Genomic DNA, 24,484 nt, shown 5'->3' on the forward strand with positions numbered 1-24,484 from the left:
AAGTATCCTGAGACCATTCATGTGTGGGGTTGCTTCTCAGCCAAGGGAGTGGGCTCACTCACAATTTTCCCTAAGAACACAGCCATGAATAAAGAATGGTACCAACACATCCAGAGCAACTTCTCCAAACCATCCAGGAACAGTTTGGTGACGAACAATGCCTTTTCCAGCATGATGGAGCACCTTGCCATAAGGCAAAAGTGATTAGTAAGTGGCTCCGGGATCAAAACATCGATATTTTGGGTCCATGGCCAGGAAACTCCCCAGACCTTAATCCCATTGAGAACTTGTGGTCAATCCTCAAGAAGCAGGTGGACAACCAAAAACCCACAAATTCTGACAAAGTCCAAACATTGATTATGCAAGAATGGGCTGCCATCAGTCAGGATGTGGCCCAGAAGTTAATTGACAGCATGCCAGGGCGGCTTGAAAAAGAAAGGTCAACGCTGCAAATATTGACTCTTTGCTTCAACTTCATGTAATTGTCAATAAAAGCCTTTGACACTCATGAAATGCTTGTAATTATACTTCAGTATTCCATAGTAACATCTGACAAAAATATCTAAAGACACTGAAGCAGCAAACTTTGTGGAAATTTAATATTTGTCATTCTCAAAACTTTTGGCCACGACTGTATAGTGTATGTGGACACCCCTTCAAATTAGTGGATCCGGCTATTTCAGCCACATTCGTTGCAGACAGGCGTATATAATGGAGCACATTGCGTGGCAATCTCCATAGATCAACATTGGCAGTAGAATGGACTTACTGAAGAGCTCAGTGACTTTCAAAGTGGCACCGTCATACGATGCCACCTTTCCAACAAGTCAGTTCATCAAATTTCTGCCCTGCTAGAGCTGCCCTGGTGCTGTTATTCTGCCCTGCTAGAGCTGCCCCGGTGCGCCGCCCCATGGGTCTCCCGGTCGCAGTAGAGCCTGGACTCGAACCAGGGTCTCAAGTGGCACAGCTAGCAACTGCAATGCAGTGCCTTAGACCACTGCGCCACTCGTTAGGCCCTATAACAAGCATGTTTTGTTGTTTTTTTTAATGTGGATCAGCTCTTGGCAGTTAAGTGGTCATTGTGGCCTTGTAGTTTCAGAACCTAAGCAAGCAACTTCTTTCCAACACTTTTGTTCCTTTCTCCCCTGCAGCTTAGCTACTGAAGTCCTGATCAGGATTCGCGGTCTGTCAATGAGGAACTACAGGCTCATCTTTTGCCATAGCCTGAAGCAGCCATAGATGACCATTTGATTCACTACTAGTGAGTGGTGCTGAAGATAAGGTGAACTACTGGGTGTTTTAAGTGCTAAACGGTGAGTACATCAACAAAAACAACACACAGGTCAAATTGCAGCCTAAAAATTGAATCCATTTCTGTTTCTGTACATTTAACATTGATGTAATATGTTGGTCCTGAACATGTTTACTATAACAAATGGCAAGCCATTTGGAGTGTGAATCATTCCAACATAGCCAACAACACACTCCTGTGATTTTTAAAACTACAGTCAGTAATTGGTGTCTGGATGGATTGGTATTTGTTTTCACAGCCTAATATGCCCCTGGCTGACCTGTAGCAGAGCCGATCTTTAGAAAGGTCCGCTAGCCTGGTCAGTGTGTGTTTGTTTAATAGGGCACAGATCATTGAAGTCTGTCACTGAAATGTAGCGTAGCTAGCGCTCAAACGCTCCAAGCCCAGGCACCTGCTCTTGTTAGCATTGTGAACATGCCTGTTCTGATGGCTGTCAGACACACTTGTGGTTGACTCTCACTATACTTACATAACCCTCTGGCTCCAAGCTAACTGTGCCTGATAGCTGCACAGGGTGGGAGGGTCAGACGGGTCCCGATCAGATTTTGTCAGATTTCATCTGTATAATGCTGGGACCTGCCCCGCCGTCCTCTCTGTGTGTGTGTGTGTGTGTGTTTGTATATGTATGTCGGATGGAGAGCACAGCCTGTGAATCTGCCTTCTGTCTCTCCTCGGTGTGGTTTGGCGGTAGCGGGTGTCCAGACCTTCGGAAACAGCTCGGCTGTGGAAGCGATGAGGAAGAGCCTCTCTCCTTCCCCCAGCGACTCCCTGACACCAGCCAGGGTTTTTGGGGTTCCCCTAGATGGGGTGCAGCAGAGCGGCCAGCCAGGCCAGGAGGTTCCCCTACTGGTCAGGCACATCGTAGAGTACATCGAGGAACATGGTGAGTGGCACATACACACTGCATTTCTAACTGCAGAGGTATTCCTTAGGCAACAAATGGAAGGCCACTACCTTGTCCAATAACTTATTTAGTGTTTGTGCCTATCTACCGAGTGCGACACAGGAGAGCTGCATGAATGGGACCTAAAAAATACACGCACTCTCTCTCTCTGGCAAATGATTCACCTCTTTGAGCATCACATTTACCTTAGAGTATCTTTTTACGTGCTCAGTAAATCCCATTATTCTTCCACTGTGTCTTGCTTTATATCGTTGTGGCTTGTTTTGACAACTCTTCCAGGTACTTTAGAGAGATTTACCTTTTACCTGTCATAATTTCAGTTTCTTCTATGAACCCCCACTGGAGATGCTTCTACTTGTTTTACATCAAAGCAGAGAATATATATATATATATATATATATATATATATATATATATATATATATATATATATATATATATATATATATATATATATATATATATATATATATATATATAATGAGAGAGAGAGATTAAATGATGGTGTGCGTTTTTATTATTTGTAAAAAATCTGTTCATGTTCCATGTAGCCTAGCCCACGGTGTGCAAACCACGGCCCATGGGCATAAAAATATATTTTGGGGGTTAGGGGGGGTAATTATTTTTGGTACATGTATAACATTTTTCTATTCCAGGCCACAATGGAATGTCTAAAACTAGATAGGAAATATGTAGTAATGGACCTATATTTTCAAATAACTGCTCTTTTTCTGGGTTGCAACTTGATTTTGACTGACAAATTGATTTTGACTGACAAATAAGTCTGGGAATTTAGAAATCCCGACGTGGCCCTTGAGACAGTTTTCACACCCCTGGCCTAGGGTTCCCGCGTGGCGCAGCGGTCTAAGCCACTGCATCTCAGTGCTAGAGGCGTCACTACAGACCCTGGTTCGATTCCAGGCTGTATCACAACTGGACGTGATTGGGAGTCCCATAGGGCATCGCACAACTGGCCCGGCGTCGTTAGGGTTTGGCCTGGGTAGGCCATCATTGTAAGTAAGAATTAGTTCTTGCTTAGTTTAAATAAAATAAAAAAGCTGAACAAGTGAGCGTGGCTTAAGACGAGCCGAAAAGAACAGTTGCAGTCAACCAAGACTACTTCTTGCATCACGATAAACCAAATATGTTGTTTGGAGAGATCCTCTCTTTGATAAGCTGAACTCTAAATGCACTGCGATCAAAAAGATGTGCTTTCTCCGTTGCGTAACATTTTAGACTCCTTTCTACTGAAAGTTTGGGTGCAGGGGGAAAAAGAGCTAGTCAATCCAACACAGGCATAAGCTGCAACTCCAGAGGCATAAACATCTATTTAGTTCTTCTTACAATGACAGGGATTTTCACTTCCTCATTCGTTTCAACTTGATTTATCTCCAGTCAACTGAATGTGACATCAAGCAGACATTGGGTGGTTATGTAATACACTACACCCCCCCCAAACACACCTCCTTTCATTCCCCTGCTGCCATATTAATGATAATTGTGCAGTCCAGAAGTTAATCAGGCATTGAAAATACTTTAATCTGTCTGTTTGCACTCAGAACGGGATGCCATAATTGTGACTTAATGAGACCTCTGTAAGCTGCAGCAGGGGCCCAGGCCAGCGAGCTGCTGCTGTAGCCCCAGTGGGGTTAGGGTGGGCATGGAGGGAAGGGGGGGGAAGGTCATGGCACGTACCAGGGTGTTCTGCCTTACAGCTACCGCCCACCCACTGTTTTCCTTAACCAGGCAGCTCACTTTGAACAAATCCCAGTTGCAGATCTCCTCATTCTCTGTGGTGAAACAAACCAGAGTTGTGGAATGACATGACAGTGTAATGATGGTGTGCTCTTCTTCCTGGTTGAGAGACTTCCTTGTGTTTAGTATCACCCCCCCCCCCCCCCCCCCCCCCCTCCTCAAATCTGTCATGATTTATGTATTGTAACAGGCCCACAATGTGGTTACTTGTATATCCTATTTGGCTGTTTTAGCTGCACAACATTTATAAGTTGTTCCTTTTCAGGTTTAGAGGAAGTGACCTCTAAATGCAAACTCCCATTCGTATAAGCTGGTTAGCATAGCTAGCATACAAAGATAGGTGGTGGTAGTCAGTCGTTTTTAACTGTGGTGACATGAACGTGTTGGGGTTGACATCATACAAGCATTATACTCAGATTTTTACCTCAACCTAATGTGAAATAAACAATAGCCTAAATGTAGGCTAATTTCAATGAGGAGACTTGGGATCATTCCCCCATGGCCCTTTCCCCCCCCCCCACCCCACGCGTTTCCATGGCAATTCCATTTTTGGTTGCGTTTACCGCATCTATTGTGGGTAAAATAACATTCCTTACATGTAATATGCCCTGTGATTGAGCTGTTAGTACAACTGCATAAATTATAGTACAACTGAACAAATCTGAGAAATTGTCAAATTTGACCCATTTGAGAAATTAGGCCTTCAACTTGATCAGTTTATTAATGTACTAAAATCAGTGTGGAATCTGTTGGAAAAATTCATGTAGCCGTTCTACTCAAAGTGAAAGATGTATTCACATTCTATGCTCACAGAGAGGAGTCATTCATATATAACTGTTTAGCAGACCGAGCAAGTGATTGACTGCTGTCCTCTTTGTCTCTGCTCTCAGGGCGTCTGGATTTGGAGGGGCTGTTCCTAGTCAACGGTAACGCGGAGCGGGTGGAGTGGCTACGGCAGCGCTATGACTCTGGGGAGGAGGTGGACCTGGAGAAGGAGGCTGACCTGGCCTCTGCCGTCAGCCTGCTGCGTCTCTTCCTGCAGGAGCTCCCAGAGCCCATCATCCCTGCAGGCATGCAGTCCCACATCCTGCAGCTCTACCAAGGTACGTTCATCTTAGTCATCCTCATTTTCATAATTATTATTCTCCTTCTCTTCAGTCTTCTACCTCTTCATCCTCCTCCTCGGTTTCTGTTTGTCTGACCTGTACCCCCTATACAGGCGCTGCGCATAATTCCTTCTCTCTTCATCATCCTTCTCCATCTTTTTCCACCTTCTCTCTCTCTCTCATCTGACTCTCTTACTTCTTTCCTTTGGCACCATCTATCTCCAATCCCCTGTTGTGTGTTGTCCAGACTACAGCAGCGAGGAAGAGCTCGCCCGCAACATGAAGTACTTCCTCCAGCAGCTGCCTCAGGTTAACTACAGCCTGCTGCGCTTCCTGTGCCGCTTCCTGTCCAGCGTAGCCTCGCTCCAGGAGGAAAGCTGGAGCGTCGGCGCCCTCGCCGCGGTATTCGGACCAGACATCTTCCAGTAAGGCCAACAACAACACAGCACCTCACCTATCCATACACCCATACCTCCACAGGCCTTTAGTACTTGTACTTGGCGTTCAGTTTTTTTTACGTGTACATACCTGCATAATGGCAATCTCACGTTGCTTGGAATTCTCACAGGAGATGGTGCTGTATAAGTGCTTATAGAACAGAAATTATATTTGGTAACATGTTCATTTATATCATGAAATATATAACACACCCTGGTGATCAAGCTTAGACATGTATGCAGCCACGTGAGAGGTTGCATTGCGTAATAATAGTAAGAGCATCTTCTAGACGAGAGCGTCTGTGGCCAATGCTCTGAAAACAGCCGTGTTCTGTTGACTTAAGGGAGACAACAGCTGTTCTGTCAATGCCAGAGTCTAATTATTGAATATGAATATTTGATCTTTGTGTACTTACGAGCACCAGTTCTTAGTCATCTGATGTGGAGTCAGATTACTCAAACTAAAGTTAGTCACTCATTGCATCATTAAGTTTATTGTAAGGTGGGATGGTAGTGATAAAAGCTGATCTAAGGTCGTTTCTTGTCTGTATATTGTAGTTCCGACACAGATGTGTGTTTATGATAACAGCTGATCTGAGGTCATATCTTCTATCCTTAGTTTAGACACGGACGTGGAGGATCTGAAGGAGCAGGAGTCAGTTAGCCGCATCCTGGCGGAGCTGCTGGAGAATCAGGAGGAGTTCTTTGACTCGGAGGACGATGACGTTTCCACCACCGACTACAGCTCCATCAATGAACAGGTAAGGACACTCCTATTCTCCCCTCTAGAGATGTTCTATTCTGGGCCATTGTCTTGCGTCAGCACGTTGATTCTGCCTGGGCTGATCTATCTTGTATTTCGCAAACAGTATTGGGATAGATCAGAAGTAGTTTGGCCACAACGTGTTGTCATAACATTTGAAAAATATTACCTAGGTTACATCATCTGTCGAACCCAATTTCTGCCTCTAATCAATCTGAATTAATCTAAGCTAAAACAATAATTCTGTCAATTTTTTGGGGGGTGAAGAAATCTTAGTCGTGCCATTTTACATCTAGCAAAGGAGTTTTATACTTCAACAAGCAGTATTTCTCAAGATTGTCAATGTGCTTGAAAGCTAGTATAAACTTGCTAGCTGAGCCAGTCAGATTTCACATTTCATATGTATGGGTCTTCCAAATGGACAATGACCCCAAGCATAGTTCCAAATTTTGGGAAAAATGGCTTAAGGACAACAAAGTCAAGGTATTGGAGTGGCCATCACAAAGCCCTGACCTCAATCCTATAGAAGATTTGTGGGCAGAACTGAAAAACTGTGTGTGAGCAAGGAGGCCTGCAAACCTGACTCAGTTACACCAGCTCTGTCAGGAGGAATGGGCCAAAATTCACCCAACTTATTGTGGTAAGCTTGTGGAAGGCTACCAGAAACGTTTGACCCAAGTTAAACAATTTAAAGGCAATGCTACCAAATAATAATTGAGTGTATGTAAACTTCTGACCCACTGGGAATGTGATGAAAGAAATAAAAGCTGAAATAAATCATGCACTCTACTATTATTCCCACATGTCACATTCTTAAAATAAAGTGGTGATCATAACCAACCTCAAACAGGGAATCTTTACTAGGATTAAATGTCAGGAATTGTGAAACTGAGTTTAAATGTATTTGGCTAAGGTGTATGTAAACTTCCGACTTCAACTGTGTTTTAGATTCTTCAAAGTAGCCACCCTTTGTCTTGACAGCTTTGCACACTATTGGCAGTCTCTCAACCAGCTTCACTTGGAATGCTTTTCCAACAGACTTGAAGGAGTTCCCACATATACTGAGCACTTGGCTGTTTTTTACTTCACTCTGCGGTCCAACTCATCCCAAACCATGTCAGTTGGGTTGAGGTCGGGTGATTGTGGAGGCCAGGTCATCTGATGCAGCACTCCTTCACTCTCCTCCTTGGTCAAATAGCCCTTACACAGTCTGGAGATGTTGGGTCATTGTCCTGTTGAAAAACAAATGATAGTCCAACTAAGTGCAAACCAGATGGGATGGCGTATCGCTGCAGAATGTGTTAGCCATGCTGGTTAAGTGTGCCTTGAATTCTAAATAAATCACAACAGTGTCACCAGCAAAGCACCATCACAACACCACCTCCATGCTTCACGGTGGGAACCACACATGCAGAGATCATCCATTCACCTACTCTACGTCTCAAATTTGACTTATCAGACCAAAGGACAGATTTCCACCGGTCTAATATCCATTGCTTGTGTTTCTTGGCCCAGCCAAGTCTCCTCTTCTTATTGGTGTTCTTTAGTAGTGGTTTCTTTGCAGAAATCCGACCATGAAAGCCTGATTCAGGCAGTCTCCTCTGAACAGTTGATGTCTGTTACTTTTACTCTGAAGCATTTATTTTGGCTGGTAACTCTAATGACCTGGTAACTCTGGGTCTTCCTTCTCTCTATTGGCCCTCATGAGAGCCAGTTTCATCATAGCGCTTGATGGTTTTTGCGACTGCACTTGAAGAAACTTTCCAAGTTCCTAAAATGTTCCGGATTGACTGACCTTCATGTCTTAAGGTAATGATGGTCTGATCTCTTTTACCTTGTCAGCCCCTACCTTGTCAGCCCCTACCTTGTCACACCACAACTGATTGGCTCAAATGCATTTAGAAGGAAAGAAATTCCACAAATTCACTTTTAACAAGGTACACCTGTTAATTGAAATGTATTCCAGATTATTACCTTGTTAAGCTGGTTGAGAGAATTACAAGAGTGTCATCAATGTAAAGGGTGGCTACTTTGAAGAATTTCAAATATGAAATACATTTTGATTCAACTCTTTTTGGTTACTACATGAATCTTAATTTATTTTCATAGTTTTGATGTCTTCACTATTATTCTACAATGTAGAACATAGTAAAGATAAAGGAATGAGTAAGTGTGTCCAGACTTTTAACTGTTGCTGTATATGCATCAGCCTACTAACTATACAAAAATATATTTTAAAATCAAATTCATTAGCCTATACTTGTAACTCTGCAACAGAATCGCATGTTTTCTCCCTGCTTTATCATGGTTTGAATAATGTGCGTAATTCCAGGCCATATAATACAGTACAGTTATATAGTTCACACTCAAAATGATTTGTCTACTGGAGCTAGTTTCATTTATTTACCAAAGAGAGCATTGACAGTGCATTCGGACGTATTCAGACCCCTTCCCTTTTTCCACAATTTGTTACATAACAGCCTCATTATAAAATGTATGAATTTTTTCCCTCATCAATCTACACACAATACCCCATAATGACAGAGTTAAAACATGTTTATAGACATTTTTGCTAATAAAATTTAAAAAATGAAATACCTTCTTTACATAGGTATTCAGACCCTTTGCTATGAGACTCGAAATTGAGCTCAGGTGCATCCTGTTTCCATTGACCATCCTTGATGTGTCTACAGCTTGATTGGAGTCCATCTGTGGTAAATTAAAATGATTGGACATGATTTGGAAATGCACACAACTGTGTGTGTGTGTGTGTGCATATGGTCCCACAGTTGACTGTGCAAGCCATGAGATTAAAGGAATTTTCCGTAGAGCTCCGAGACAGGATTGTGTCGGCACAGATCTAAGGAAGTACAGTGAAGGACATTTCTGTAGCATTAAAGATCCCCAAGAACAAAGTGGCCTCCATCATTCTTAAATGGAAGAAGTTTGGAACCACCAAGACTTCCTAGACCTGGCTGCCCGGCCACACTGAGCAATCTGGGGAGAAGGGCCTTGGTAAGGGAGCTGACCAAGAACCCGATGGTCACTCTGACATAGCTCCAGAGTTCCTCTGTGGCAATGGGAGTATCATCCAGAAGGACAACGCTCTGCAGCACTCCACCAATCAGGCCTTTTTGGTAGTGGCCAGGCACCTAAAGGACTCTGACTATGAGAAACAAGATTCTCTGGTCTGATGAAACCAAGATTGAACACTTTGGCCAGAATTTTGAGCGTCACGTCTGGAAGAAACCTGGCACCATCCCTATGGTGAAGCATTGTGGTGGCAGCATCATACTGTCGGGATGTTTTTCAGCGGCAGGCACTGGGAGACTAGTCAAGATTGAGGGAAAGATGAACGGAGCAAAGTACAGAGATCCATGATGATAACCTGTTCCAGAGCGCTCAGGACCTCAGACTGGGGTGACAGTTTACCTTCCAACAGGACAATGATCCTAACCACACAGCCAAGACAATGCAGGAGTGGATCAGGACAAGTCTCTGAATGTCTGTGAGTGGCCCAGCCAGAGCCTGTACTTAAATGTACTGAGTTAAGGGTCTGAATACTTGTCATACGTTTTTTTTCGTTATAAATTTGCAAACATTTCTTAAAAAAATAAAAAACCTGTTCTTGCTTTGTCATTATGGGGTATTGTGTGTAGATTGAGGGGGGGGAAATGATTTAATACATTTTTAGAATAAGGCTAACTTAACAAAATGTGGAAAGGGGTCTGAATACTTTCCGAATGCACTGTAAAACCTCACTCGCCCTGCTGCATGGGTTAAAGGCTGAATGTGTGGCGGCTTGGAGGTAGGGAGCCCGTACGTCAAGGTATAATGGTCTGGTTGTTATTACCTAACATAATTATTAACTCTATTCCGCCATGCCTGTGTTGACGGAAAATATGTTCATTTGAATTTCCGTAATGAGGAAGTAGAGGGTTTTAACATTATTCCAGACACTCTGGCACTGCCATGAAAAAAACTGAGATTAAGAAATGGAGATTATGGAATTACTGCAGTGTTTATTCAAAGCAGTCAAATGTTGGGGACAGTTTTTCCGTCCCAAGCCAAAGACGACTGTTGCGAGAATAGAGAAAGTGAAGAGGCTTTGGGGTGGAGTTGAAGTTCCCTTTGTTGTCTGCATGCCTTTTTTATAATGGCCTTCTACTCCCATGGAGACACCTAGAGGTGTGTCATTAGCAAGTGTTCAGTCATGGTCCTGAGCCTGAGAGATGGCTTCTGTTACACCTGCCTGCATGCCTTTATGAAGTAGCAATGGTTGCACCAGAAGTTCCCAGCATTTTGTGGGAAAATGGGTGTTCATGAGCTCCTCTCAGCCATGGCTCCCCCACACACACACACACACACACACACACACACACACACACACACACACACACACACACACACACACACACACACACACAGCAGTCTTCAGATCAGCGTTAGGCAGATGTGCTGCTGCACCCTCTCAAATCTGGACCTAATCCTCGATGGCGGCCGCATATTTGCGTTCCAGAGGCAGGCACTCTTACACAGGAAACTGACAATGATAAGCCACATTCCTTTCATATGACTCTCTTCTCCCTCTGTTTTGTAACTGAATAGTTCAGGGAAATGCTGTTCAGGAATGGCCCTCTGTTCTGTATGAAGAAAAATGTGTAACCGCAGTGTTTACATAACCATGGTGACGTAGCGGTGGAACCGACACCTGCGGCCATCTCCGGGGACGTCTGGGTTTCCTAACGGACCTCAAGGAGTATTAAGACTGACTCGCCAGGATAAGTCACTCTCACACCGCACAGTCAGGCAGCCAGCAGTGCTTATTCTATCCTGCCTGGCCAGAGACCATAGGGCGGTGGGAAGCGCTTCCTTGCCTTCAGTTTCACTGCATTTAATCAGGAATAGTAGTAGCCTAGAGCCTTGAGGCAGGGTTGGGCTAGTCATAACTGCGAGGGACTGAGCTGTGTTGTTGCTAGGAAAGGTCATCCTGTTGCACAGTGACACTCATCTGAATGAGGCAGGGTCATCCTATTCTGAGGAAGCTCTGCAGGGTTGACCAGGTTCATTGTTGTACAGCTGTGGAGTAGGAGAGGAAGGCATGAAGGTAGGCAGCTAATTGGAGAAGGAAACAGCAACCGAGTTGGAGTTGAGCCAGGGTAGCGGAGGAGCACTTGACAGCTCACAAGGGTCCCTGGTAATTAATCCAGGCATAAATCTCAGGTTCCCTGCCAGCTTCTCTCCTCTCAGCTTCTCCCAACTCTGCTGCTGGAGTGGCTGATTGTGATGGGGACATTGCCGTTACCTATCGTCTCCCTCCAGGCCTGTTCTACATAAGATACCCTTCTCTGGCCCATTCTGATGAAGCTGCTCTACTTTAGCCTGGGATAGTGCATTGTTTTTTACAGGCAAGGCATATGGCACCTGTGGGTGCCCTATAAAGTCAGCGCTGCAGACGGAATCACAGAATCCAGAAATTAAAACTTAGTAGGAAATCAACTAAATGTATTGAACTTATTAGAAAGATCATGAATTTGCCCAAGTTAATCATAAGACATCAACAAAGTGATTCGTATTTTCCTACAACTTTCTGAAACGGCACAGAAATGCACCACTTTGTGTAGCCTTTAGCGATGATTCTATTCATAACCTTCTAGTATAGTTGGAAAGGCTTTTCCAAAAACCTTCTCAATTAAATATTATCTACAAAGTAGCCTATGCCTGGCAGAGTGATATGATCATTTGCAACACAATTGGCTGAATTGATGCGAACACTGCAATCACATGAGCACTAAAGAAACATCGCTAATCAAACAACAGTCTCATGCTGGTGCGCCCTTCCATTAAAGGGTAGCTGCAACCAAAAATCAAATTGTCTTTATTTTTCCCAGACCTCAAAGTGGTCTGATGTGGTTTAAGCATTGTTGTGGACTTAGAATATCCACTTTTGTTGTTTTTTTCTATTAAAAAAAAAGTGATTTTTGAGAGAGAGCGAAACTTTAAAAAAAAATGGAAACCTGGAAAAACTAAACTGAGAAAATTACATACCCGCTCTTGCAAGAGTGAAACCGAAGGCAGGGGAATTTGAGTGAATATTATGCTCTTCTCTATTCAATTGTATATTATATTTTATTTTCTAAGGTTCGACCTCCAATCAATCAATCAACCGATATCACAAAGTGCTATACAGAAACCCAGCCTAAAACCCCAAACAGTAAGCAATGTAGAAGCACGATAGCTAGGAAAAACTCGCTAGAAAGGCAGGAACCTAGAGAGGAACCAGGCTCTCAGGGGTGGTCAGTCCTCTTCTGGCTTTGCCGGGTAGAGATTATAACAGTACATGGCCAAGATGTTCAAACGTTCATAGATGACCAGCAGGGTCAAATAATAATCACAGTGGTTATAAGACGGTGCAACAGGTCAGCACCTCATGAGTAAATGTAAGTTGGCTTTTCATATCCGAGCATTCAGAGTTTGAGACAGCAGGTTCGGTAGAGAGTAGCACGTCCAGTGAACAGTTCAGGGTTCCATAGCCGCAGGCAGAACAGTTGAAACTGGAGCAGCAGCACGACCAGGTGGACTGGGGACAGCAAGGAGTCACCAGGCCAGGTAGTCTTGAGGCATGATCCTAGGGCTCAGGTCCTCCGAGAGAAAGAAGAGAGAATTAGAGGGAGCATACTTAAATTCACACAGGATAAGACAGGAGAAATACTCCAGATATAAGACTGACCCTAGCCCCCGACACAAACTATTGCAGCATAATTACTGGCGGCTGAGACAGGCGGGGTTGGGAGACACTGTGGCCCCGTCCGAATATATCCCCGGACAGGGCCAACCAGGCAGGATATAACCCCACCCACTTTGCCAAGCACAGCCTCCACACCACTAGAGGGATATCTTCAACCACCAATTTACTACCCTGAGACAAGGCCGAGTATAGCCCACGAAGATCTCCCCCACGGCACGAACCCAAGGGGGGCACCAACCCAGACTGGAAGATCACTTCAGACTCAACCCACTCAAGTGACGCACCCGTCCTAGGGACAGCATGGAAGAGCACCAGTAACCCAGCCCCTATAATGGGGTTAGAGGCAGAGAATCCCAGTGGCGAGGTGGACCGGCCAGGCAAAGACAACAAGGGTGGTTCGTTGCTCCAGTGCCTTTCCATTCACCTTCACACCCCTGGGCCAGACTACACTCAATCATAGGACCTACTGAAGAGATGAGTCTTCAATAAAGACTTTAGAGGTTGAGACTGAGTCTGCATCTCACACATGGATAGGCAGACCAGACCATTCCATAAAAATGGAGCTCTATTGGAGAGAACCCTGCCTCCAGCTGTTTTCTTAGATATTCTAGGGACAATAAGGCCTGCGTCTTGTGACCGTAGCGTACGTGTAGGTATGAATGGCAGGAGCAAATCGGAAAGGTAGATTGGAGCAAGCCCATGCAATGCTTTGTAGGTCAGCAGTAAAACCTTGATATCAGCCATAGCCTTAACAGGAAGCCAGTGTAGAGAGGCTAGCCCTGGAGTAATATTTGTTGGTTCTAGTCAAGATTCTAGCAGCCGTGTTTAGCACTAACTGAAGTTTTATTTAGGGCTTTATCCGGGTAGCCGGAAAGTAGAGCATTGCAGTAGTCTAAACAAAATAAAACAATGAATGCACAAGGTGCAATTTCAAAATTGGGTAGTGCATCATCAGTTCCTCTTGTCATGTTAGTCATTGCATACCTTAAAGCTATTTATAGCTTGTCAGAAATGTCCAGATCAACTAGCCCATGTCAGCTAACTTGTTTGTATATTTTTTTGCCCATAGATGTTATTTTTTTGTCACTGAAATATCACATGAATACACATTAGACATGGCAAAATGTATAGAAGTGCAAGAAAATTAGCTTTAAAACTGCAAAAACTTTGTTGAACCCCGTGACAAAATGTCTAGAATTGGAGGAAATGAGCTTTAAACCTTCAAAATTCTCTCCACCAACAAGAGGGATGTGAACAGTTTGTGTCATGAACAGTGCCATAGAAATAGACGTGAGGGGCCCCTGAGTGGAAAAAGTTTGGGAACCCCTTCTCTAGCCCTAGCCAAGGTTATGCCCTTTTGTTCCTCACATTGCTGTCGCTACCCACTGGTCCTTAGTGAGCGGGCAGACTTGCTCGGGCTGAGTGGCTAACACACAGAGCCCTCTTTCTGAAACATTTAATCCTCTAGCCACCCTCAGCGGGGACGGAAGAAACCGTATGCATCCGGTTTTCAGGGGAAATGGAAAGAGCCTGTGATACGACATCCACTTTTGGACGGTAACAAGGCGACACTCCATCTCAACATCACATTTTATTGGATTAGTTGAACAGTGCAGAAGAGAACCTCCCCCGACAGTTTTTTTCCCTCTCTCTCTTTGGACCTGAATGCCAAAACATTCAAGAGAAATGTGGTCAATGTTTACCTATTTTGTATACCCCACCACACCAGGAGACATCCATGTCTTCATCACTGGAAAAGATAAATGGTTGAGATTGCTGTAATTAATTGAAAAGCTTACAAACAGGGTTGTCAAATTTTGATAATTTCTAGATTTTTTTAAATTTTATTTTTTACAGTAAATGAGAATTATTATTTTCTTCATATTTACATATGTCGTAGCTTTGACCCTATTTTACAACTGGAGTTATTGTCTTGTGCCCGCCATCGGTTGAGACACATGCTCTTGAATACAGGGTGGGTGTCATGTTTTGGCTAATAAATGTACAAAAATGGGCCTCAAATAGACATTTCTACTTTCAAATGGTACCACAAATATGGAGGTCCACACATCAGAGAATGTTTGAATGGGATTATCTGTTGTAAATGATACTGTCAATCCTCTATAGGTAACCTATTGAAATCATATAAATACTGTACAGTTCCTTCATAAAGTATTCATACCCCATGACTTATTCCACATTTTGTTGTTACAGCCTGAATTCTAAATGGATTTAAATAAAAACAATTCCCAACCATCTACACACAATAACCCATAATGACAAAGTGAAAATAAAATGTCACATTTTTTGAAATAAAGAAATATCTCAATACATAAGTATTCACACCCCTTTGCTATGACACCCCAAATTGAGCTCCGGTGCATCCAATTTCCTTTGATCATCCTTGATGTCACTACAACTTGATTGGAGTACACCTGTGGCCAATTCAATTGTTTGGACAATATTTAGAAAGAAACACACCTGTCTATATAAGGTCCCATAGTTGACAGTACATGTCAGAGCAGAAACTATACCATGAAGTCCAAGGAACTGCCTGTAGATCTCTGAGAGAGAATTGTGATGAGGCATATCTGGGGAAGGGTATGAAACAATTTCTACAGTGTTGAAAGTTTCCAAGAGCACAGTGATCTCCATCATTGGGAAATGGAAAAAATATGGAACTTCCCAGACTCTGTCTAGAGCTGGGTGTCCGATTTAAACTGAGAAACCTGGCAAGAAGGACCTTGGTTGGCGAGGTGAACAAGAACCCATTGACCACTGACAGAACTACGGAGTTCCTTGGCTGAGATGGGAGAACCTGCCAGAAGGACAATAGTCTGTACAGCACCTCACCAATCTGGGTGGCCATACAAAAGCCACTCCTAAGAACAAGGCACATGACAACGCCTGGTGTTTGCAAAAAGGCACTTGATAGACTGAACGCATAAGGCAAAAATATTCAGTGGTCTGATGAGACAAAGTTGAACTCTTTGGCCTGAATGAAAAGCACTATGTCTTTGTCCACCGTGAAGCATGCTGGTGGCAGCATTATACTATGGAGATGCTTTTTACCGGCAGGGATTGGTAGACTGGTAAGGATAGAGGGAATAGGGAATGTAGCCAAGCACATGCAAATCCTTGATGAGAACCTGCTTCAGAGTGCAAATGACCTTAGAATGAGGGTGAAGATTTACGTTCCAACAGGATAATGGCCCCCAAGCATAAAGCCAATGAAACGCTGGAATGGCCTCAGAACAAGTGTGTGGAAGTCGCCCAGACTTGAATTCCATTGAAAATCTGTGGAAAGACTTGAAGAATTCTGTTCACTGCCGATCCAACTTAACAAAGCTTGAGGAAATCTGCAAGGGAGAATGGGAGAAAATCCAAATGTGTAAAGCTGATAGACATATCCAAGACTCAAAGCTGTATTCGCCGCCAAAGGTGCATCTACTAAGTATTGATTTAAGGGTGTGGATACTTATGCAAATGAGATTTCTGTATTTAATTTTCAATAAATTTGCAAAGATTTCTAAACATGTTTTCACTTTCGTTATGGGGCATTATGTGTAGATGGGTGAGGGGAAATCTATTTAATCCAATTAGATTTCAGGCTGTAACACAACAAAATGTGGATTAAGTCAAGAGGGATGAATACTTTCTGAAGGCACTATATATAGAATAGACATGTCCAATTAAATTGACCGGCAGCCATCTTTTGTGGTAGTAATTAGAATTTAACGTTTCAATTTCAATGGTGTATCAGCTAAATGGCAGTGGTCTGAACGGATCAGTCCATTCTGTTTCTGTTTGGGCAGGGACGATACCAGTATTGTGATATTCGTTACTATCGCGGCAAGGAAACAAAACATGAAGCGGATTTAACTTCTTTAGGGAAATAAAAAAGCCCTAATGTTGTACACATACATCATTATGTTGTCTTTGCAGAGTCACATTTGTTTATTTTCCATGCAATAGCACATAAGATTTTACAGACAGCTGGTTTTGAAGGACCTAATAGTTAGATCTGCTTCGTGTTTTAATTTTTTCCATGGAACAAATATTGCAATACTGGTATTGTCCCGGCTCTAATTTCTATGATTTGAAAGTACACCTACCCTGTATTTAAGAGCATGTCTCAACTGATGGCGGTCACAACACAAACCTCAGATGTAAAGTAGGGTCTAAGTTACATAATGTGAATGTGGTTGTAGCTTTATATATGATTTTACAAATTTACAAGATAGTTTGACAACCCTGTTTTTTTGTAAGCTTTTAAATTATTTCTAACTCAACCGTTTATCAGTTCCAGTGAATGTTTTGGCATTCAGGTCCAGAAAGTAACTATCTGACCACTTCTTCCATAGGCAAAAATGTCTGGAAAGTTTTGTTTAAATCAAAAGGGATGCTGTCAAAAAGTGATTTGAATTCAAATGGATTTACCTGACAGCCTAGGATATTAGAAATCACATTCACTAGTCAGAAACTCTGAGGTGTCCTATTCATAATAACAGGTGACTGAAACAACGTTTTCCACTTCTTGAGCTCCCTGCTTGGTACTTTCTGTTCTGTATGATGACAATTTTAGGCATGGTGGAATTAGATGAAGTCAGCAGATACTGTTACATAATATTCATCTTTCATAGACAGACTACGGAAACATAAATGCTATCGTATGTCTGTCAAGATACAATGGGATGCGTGACATAACGAGCAGCATTAGTTGCGTGAGGGGACATTTGGCCCATAACCTCTGCAAGTTACAGGCAAGTCTATCACTCTTTGTTCTCTTAAAGGAAAAATTCACCCAACCACTCATTCCTATTATTTAGTGTTACATAACACTATGTGAGAACAATTACTTTTTTTTGTCAACAAATGTTTCATTTTGTATAATAAGATTGGTAGCAAAATGTGTGAATTGTTGTGGAAATCTGTTACAGCTAAAGTTAACCACAAAACCTGCAATGCTCTCTCTATGGACTGGCTGGCTAGCTAGGTAACTTGCTAGCAAACGTAGCTACACACAATAATACCAAAGTCATTATCAGCGTGTGCAGTAGCTAATTATCTGTAAAATCGCCTAATCAAACTGCACTATCAATTTAGGAGTAAATCTCACCATGTTCAACCTGCAAATTGATGTGCCTCAGAGTGGGGTTTGACATTCACAATGGCACCATGCAATGCACCCTGGACTGCGAGGCAGACAAATGGGACAAATGTGTTATACCCTCTGGTATATTACACATTTCCAGAGGTACGGGTATCGCAAAAATATGATCAATGGCTTATGAAATCTGACTTGTATGATAGATGTTTTCGCAATCTTAAAGTTGCGTTCCTTTTAACTTCCAGTGTAGTGAGACCGGCTTTATCTCAGTGCTACGTCATACCGGCCAAATTTCTGCCTGCTAAAACGGCAATATCTCAGATACAAATTAATTGACCAAGGGAATCTATAGAACATCGCTCAGAGATCCACAAAAACTATCATTCAAAATGGGTGACTCTTTAATTGAACATGTATGGACTCATAACTTAATCGACCGTCTGACCAATTACACAAGACCTTATTTATGGGTTAACCAAGATTACATAATATGAATGCATGGCTTCCTCCTTGTTTAACATATACAGTGCCTTCAGAAACTATTCACACCCATTGACTTTTTCCACATTTTGTTGTTACAGCCTGAATTTAAAATTAATTACATTTTGGGGTTTTTGTCACTGGCCTACACACAATACCCCATAATGTCGAAGTAGTATTATGTTTTTTTGAAATGTTTACAAATTAATTAAAAATAAAAAGCTGAAATGTCTTGGCTCAATAAGTATTCAACCCTTTTGTTATGGCAAGCCTAAGTAAGTTCAGGAGTAAAAATGTATTTAAGTCACAAGTTGCATGGACTCCTGTGTTCAATAATAGTCACTACAAAGATACAGGCATCCTTCCTAACTCAGTTGCCAGAGAGGAAGGAAACAGCTCAGGGATTTCACCATGTGCCCAATGGTGACTTTAAAACAGTTCGTTTTTTCCTATCACAGCCATTAAACTCTGAGGATGGATCAACAACATTGTAGTTACTCAACGATACTAACCTAATTGACAGAGTGAAAAGAAGGGAGCCTGTTTGCAACAAGGCACTATAGTAATACTGCAAAACATGGCCAAGACAATTACTTTTTGTCCTGAATACAAGGTGTTATCTTTGGGCCAAATCCTATAGAACATATCGCTGAGTACCACTCTCCATATTGTCATGCATAGTGGTGGCTGCGTCATGTTATGAGTATGCTTGTAATCGCTATGGACTGGTGAGTTTCAGGATTAAAAAATAAACGGAATGGAGCTAACCACAGGCAAAAACCTGGTTGTCTGATTTCCACCAGACACTAGGAGATTAATTCTCCTTTCAGCACGCCTAAAACCTAAAAGGGCAAATCTATAGTAGATTTGCTAAAGAAGACAGTGAATGTTCCTGAGTGGCTGAGTTACAGTTTTGAAAACCCATGGCAACACCTTAAAATGGTTGTCTAGCGTTGATCAACAACCAATTTGACTGCGCTTGAATAATGGGCAAATGTTGCACAAACCAGGTGTGGAAAGCTCTTCGAGACTTACCCAGAAATACTCACAGCTGTAATCGCTGCCAAAGGTGCTTCTATAAAATATTTACTCGGGGGTGTGAATACTTAAGTAATTGAGATTTCTGTATTTCATTTCCAATTAATGTGCAAACATTTCTAAAAACTGTTTTCACTTTATCATTATGGGGTATTGTGTGTAGACAAGTGAGAAAATAAATACATTTAATCCATTTAGAATTTAGGTTATATCACAACAGAATGTGCAGTAAGTCAAGGGGTATGAATACTTTCTGAAGGCACTGTAGATGTAAACATTGATTAGCATATGACCTAATATTTTGGATAAATATTCCATGTGTTTGAGAAAAATATTCTAAACTTTTGAGAAAACAATCCACAAAAAGTTAGTAGAATCAAGCCTTTCTACATCTGAATTTGACATGGGAAATGGTTCTAGGTAATTGTCAATGCGTAATAATCATTGTCCGCACCCGGCGGTTTATGAAAAGCTTGTGGAGATGATACAGAAAGTTCCATGGTCTCTGTAACACATTGTGAGCATTTACAGCTGTCAGGCCCTTGTGTTGTAAAATGTGAAGGTTATTTTGACTCCCCATTCATCCAACAGAGACCTTTAGTAGTCTCCCCCTTCAGTATATTTAACCTTTGGAGAAATGCTCAATGTTCTGGGCTTTGTTGATGTGGATAAATGTGTCTAATCCGTTAAAACGGTGTGAGAATCCTCTCCCCTGGGCTCTCTTTCTGTTGCTATACTACAGACAGCGGACAGATACCGCTGCCATGACAACACACAACCATTACTCATAACCGTCTGCATACACAATGAGGGACAAGACCCTGAAATGCAATCAGTGGTGTCAGGGAGCTGTTGCCATGGCAATGTGGCTGTGACACGGCAGCAGCAGATGCAGTTGGCGAGGGGGAGAGAGAAAGTCGGCGTTTATGGGTTCTGAAACATCTCAGAATAGGAGGGGGAATGCGGTGTCTTACAGTGGGGGGAAAAAAGTATTTGATCCCCTGCTGATTTTGTACATTTGCCCACTTACAAAGAAATGATCAGTCTATAATTTTAATGGTAGGTTTATTTGAACAGTGAGAGACAGAATAACAACAAAAATATCCAGAAAAACGCATGTAAAAAATGTTATAAAATGATTTGCATTTTAATGAGGGAAATAAGTATTTGACCCCTCTGCAAAACATGACTTAGTACTTGGTGGCAAAACCCTTGTTGGCAATCAGAGGTCAGACGTTTCTTGTAGTTGGCCACCAGGTTTGCATCACATCTCAGGAGGGATTTTGTCCCACTCCTTTTTGCAGATCTTCTCCAAGTCATTAAGGTTTCGAGGCTGACGTTTGGCAACTCGAACCTTCAGCTCCCTCCACAGATTTTCTATGGGATTAAGGTCTGGAGACTGGCTAGGCCACTCCAGGACCTTAATGTGCTTCTTCTTGAGCCACTCCTTTGTTGCCTTGGCCGTGTGTTTTGGGTCATTGTCATGCTGGAATACCCATCCACGACCCATTTTCAATGCCCTGGCTGAGGGAAGGAGGTTCTCACCCAAGATTTGACGGTACATGGCCCCGTCCATCGTCCTTTTGATGCGGTGAAGTTGTCCTGTCCCCTTAGCAGAAAAACACCCCCAAAGCATAATGTTTCCACCTCCATGTTTGACGGTGGAGATGGTGTTCTTGGGGTCATGGGCAGCATTCCTCCTCCTCCAAACATGTTGAGTTGATGCCAAAGAGCTCCATTTTGGTCTCATCTGACCACAACACCTTCACCAGTTGTCCTCTGAATCATTCAGATGTTCATTGGCAAACTTCAGACGGGCATGTGTATGTATTCTTGAGCAGGGGGACCTTGCGGGCGCTGCAGGATTTCAGTCCTTCACGGCGTAGTGTGTTACCAATTGTTTTCTTGGTGACTATGGTCCCAGCTGCCTTGAGATCATTGACAAGATCCTCCCGTGTAGTTCTGGGCTGATTCCTCAACGTTCTCATGATCATTGAAACCCCATGAGGTGAGATCTTGCACGGAGCCCCAGGCCGAGGGATATTGACAGTTCTTTTGTGTTTCTCCCATTTGCGAATAATCGCACCAAATGTTTTCACCTTCTCACCAAGCTGCTTGGCGATGGTCTTGTAGCCCATTCCAGCCTTGTGTAGGTCTACAATCTTGTCCCTGACATCCTTGGAGAGCTCTTTGGTCTTGGCCATGGTGGAGAGTTTGGAATCTGATTGGTTGATTGCTTCTGTGGACAGGTGTCTTTTTTACAGGTAACAAGCTGTGGTTAGGAGCACTCACTTTAAGAGTGTGCTCCTAATCTCAGCTCGTTACCTGTATAAAAGACACCTGGCAGCCAGAAATCTTTCTGATTGAGAGGGGGTCAAATACTTATTTCCCTCCATTAAAATGCAAATCAATTCATAACATTTTTGACATGTGTTTTTCAGGATATCTTTGTTGTTATTCTGTCTCTCACTGTTCAAATAAACCTACCATTAAAATTATAGACTGATCCTTTCTTTATCAGTGGGCAAACGTACAAAATCAGCAGGGGATCAAATACTTTTTCCCCCACTTTATGCTGCGTTTACACAGGCAGCTGAGTTCTGAACTTTTTTGGCCAATCACATCAGATCTTTTTCAGAGCTGATCTGATTAATCAAAAGACCTCTTAGTGAAAGAAAAGAGACAATTTGGGCTGCCTCTGTAAACGCAGGCAAAGACACAGACCGAATATCTATTAGGAATCATTCCTATTCTCAGTTAGGTTACCCCACCGAGTCTCTCTCTCCTTGCAATTATAACATTAAACATAGGGCACGGAACAATTTTCAGCCAAGGTGATGAATGGTGTGATCTATCTTTAGATCTTTATGGAACGTCTTGTACAATGTAATATACCTCCCACCATATTAGCAGCAGGCTCTGCACTTACTGCACCGACTGCAGTGTCAACGTCTAACGCTAGGTACATTTCAAGGGATGTCAACACCACTGATTCAATAGGACCTATTCAAGGTACAGCCAGCCTGGCTGAAAATGTACAGCAGCAACCACTAATTGGTAATTGTAACAGATGTCTTGGTGTTTATAGTCTCTCTGTGTGTACACTGTACATAGAAAACATCTGAGCCCACATGACCTGTCCTGCATAAGAGATGCTTGCTTTGTTTGCAGACTGTATAGAGTACCAGTCAAGAGTTTGGACATCTACTCATTCAAAGGTTTTTTTATTTTTACGATTTTCTGCGTTGTAGAATAATAATGAAGATATTAAAACTATGAAGTAACACACATGGAATCATGTAGTAACCAACAAAGTGTTAAACAAATTAAAATATAATGTATATTTTAGTTTCTTCAAAGTAGCCATCTTTTGCCTTGATGACAGCTTTGCACACACTTGGCATTCGCTCAACCAGCTTCAGATGGAATGCTTTTCCAACAGTCTTGAAGGAGTTCCCACATATGCTGAGCACTTGTTGGCTGCTTTTCCTTCACTCCCAGTCCAACTCATCCCAAACCATCTCAATTGGTTTGAGGTCGGGTGATTGTGGAGGCCAGGTCATCTGATGCAGCACTCCATCACTCTCCTTCTTGGTCAAATAGTCCTTACACAGCCTGGGGGTGTATTGGGTCATTGTCCTGTTGAAAAACAAATGATTGTCCCACTAAGCGCAAACCAGATGGGATGGCTTATCGCTGCAGAATGCTGTGGTAGCCATGCTGGTTAAGTGTACCTTGAATGCTAAATAAATCACTGACGGTGTCACCAGCAAAGCACCATCACACCACCCCTTTCTTTGCAGCAATTTTCCAATGAAGGCCTGATTCACACAGTCTCTTCTGAACAGTTGATATTGAGATGTCTGTTACTTGAACTCTGTGAAGCATTTATTTGGGCTGGAATCTGAGGTGCAGTTAACTCTAATGAACTTATCCTCTGCAGCAGAGGTAACTCGGGGTCTTCCTTTCCTGTGGCGGTCGTCATGAGAGCCAGTTTCATCCTGACCGGTTGCATCACCACCTGGTATGGCAACTGCTCAGCATCTGACCGTAATACCCGGACTACACCGCTCGCGTCGCAAAATAAATTCAGGAATCTGTTATTCAATTATTGTACCCACACTGCTCACGCGCGTCAACGAGCGTCTGCGTTGCCAAAGGCTAAAATGGAAGTCATTCCTATTTCTGATGCAGATCGCGCTGCAAGTCCTGCCTCTCCCATCTCTTCATTGGTTTATGCCATCCAGTGGCGGTTCTAGACCATTTCAACTGGGGGGGGCCAAGCTGGGGCCAGTTGTACTGTTAGAGGGGCCAGTTACATTAGACGTTATAGTTGTCATATCGTTTTCTTCACTGCATTGCAGGCATTAGCAGGCAAAAGACCATGTTCAGCGTTGCCACTGTCTAATAACGGATGTAAAAAAAGAACCATAGCAAAAATTAGTTATGTAAAAATTATTTCATACTCCACATTTAGGGGGGCCACAAGGAGGTCCAAAAATTGTTGTTACAGGGACATCGACCTGTACCCAAATTAATGTAATTGGTTCAGAGTTTGTTTTGATATTTTAACCTGCGTGTCATGATCGCGTTTGGTGTAGAGGGACAAAATTAATTTATGCACGATGTCGCACGTGCGCAGCCGGTTTGGGTTCTGTGTGAGGCGCTACGTAGGGTTGTGTGTACTGCCCAGTACGTCACTGGGGACAAGCTTCCTGCCATCCAGGACCTATATACTGCTGAACAATTAATGAAACGGTCACCCGGACTACTTGCGTTGATTTTAGAGCAGGGGAGTATAGGAGGAGGTATTTTCTGCATATGCATTGTT

General features: G+C 42.8%; 1 protein-coding gene across 3 annotated transcripts in view; it reads left to right on the plus strand.

Annotated features, from left to right (window-relative positions):
* The window catches only part of LOC115174779 (protein FAM13B), a 76,694-nt gene that overhangs the window by 16,292 nt on the left and 35,918 nt on the right, over positions 1–24,484 (plus strand). For all 3 annotated transcript variants that reach the window (XM_029733671.1, XM_029733690.1, XM_029733680.1), the window contains exons 2-6: positions 1,152–1,313; positions 2,004–2,195; positions 4,862–5,074; positions 5,325–5,502; positions 6,134–6,275. In XM_029733671.1, the coding sequence (XP_029589531.1) occupies positions 2,045–2,195; positions 4,862–5,074; positions 5,325–5,502; positions 6,134–6,275 (684 nt within the window). In that variant the 5' untranslated portion in view covers positions 1,152–1,313; positions 2,004–2,044. The remainder of the gene's footprint in view (positions 1–1,151; positions 1,314–2,003; positions 2,196–4,861; positions 5,075–5,324; positions 5,503–6,133; positions 6,276–24,484) is intronic.

Source organism: Salmo trutta, chromosome 3 (assembly GCF_901001165.1).
Source record: "Salmo trutta chromosome 3, fSalTru1.1, whole genome shotgun sequence".
Classification (NCBI taxonomy): domain Eukaryota; kingdom Metazoa; phylum Chordata; class Actinopteri; order Salmoniformes; family Salmonidae; genus Salmo; species Salmo trutta.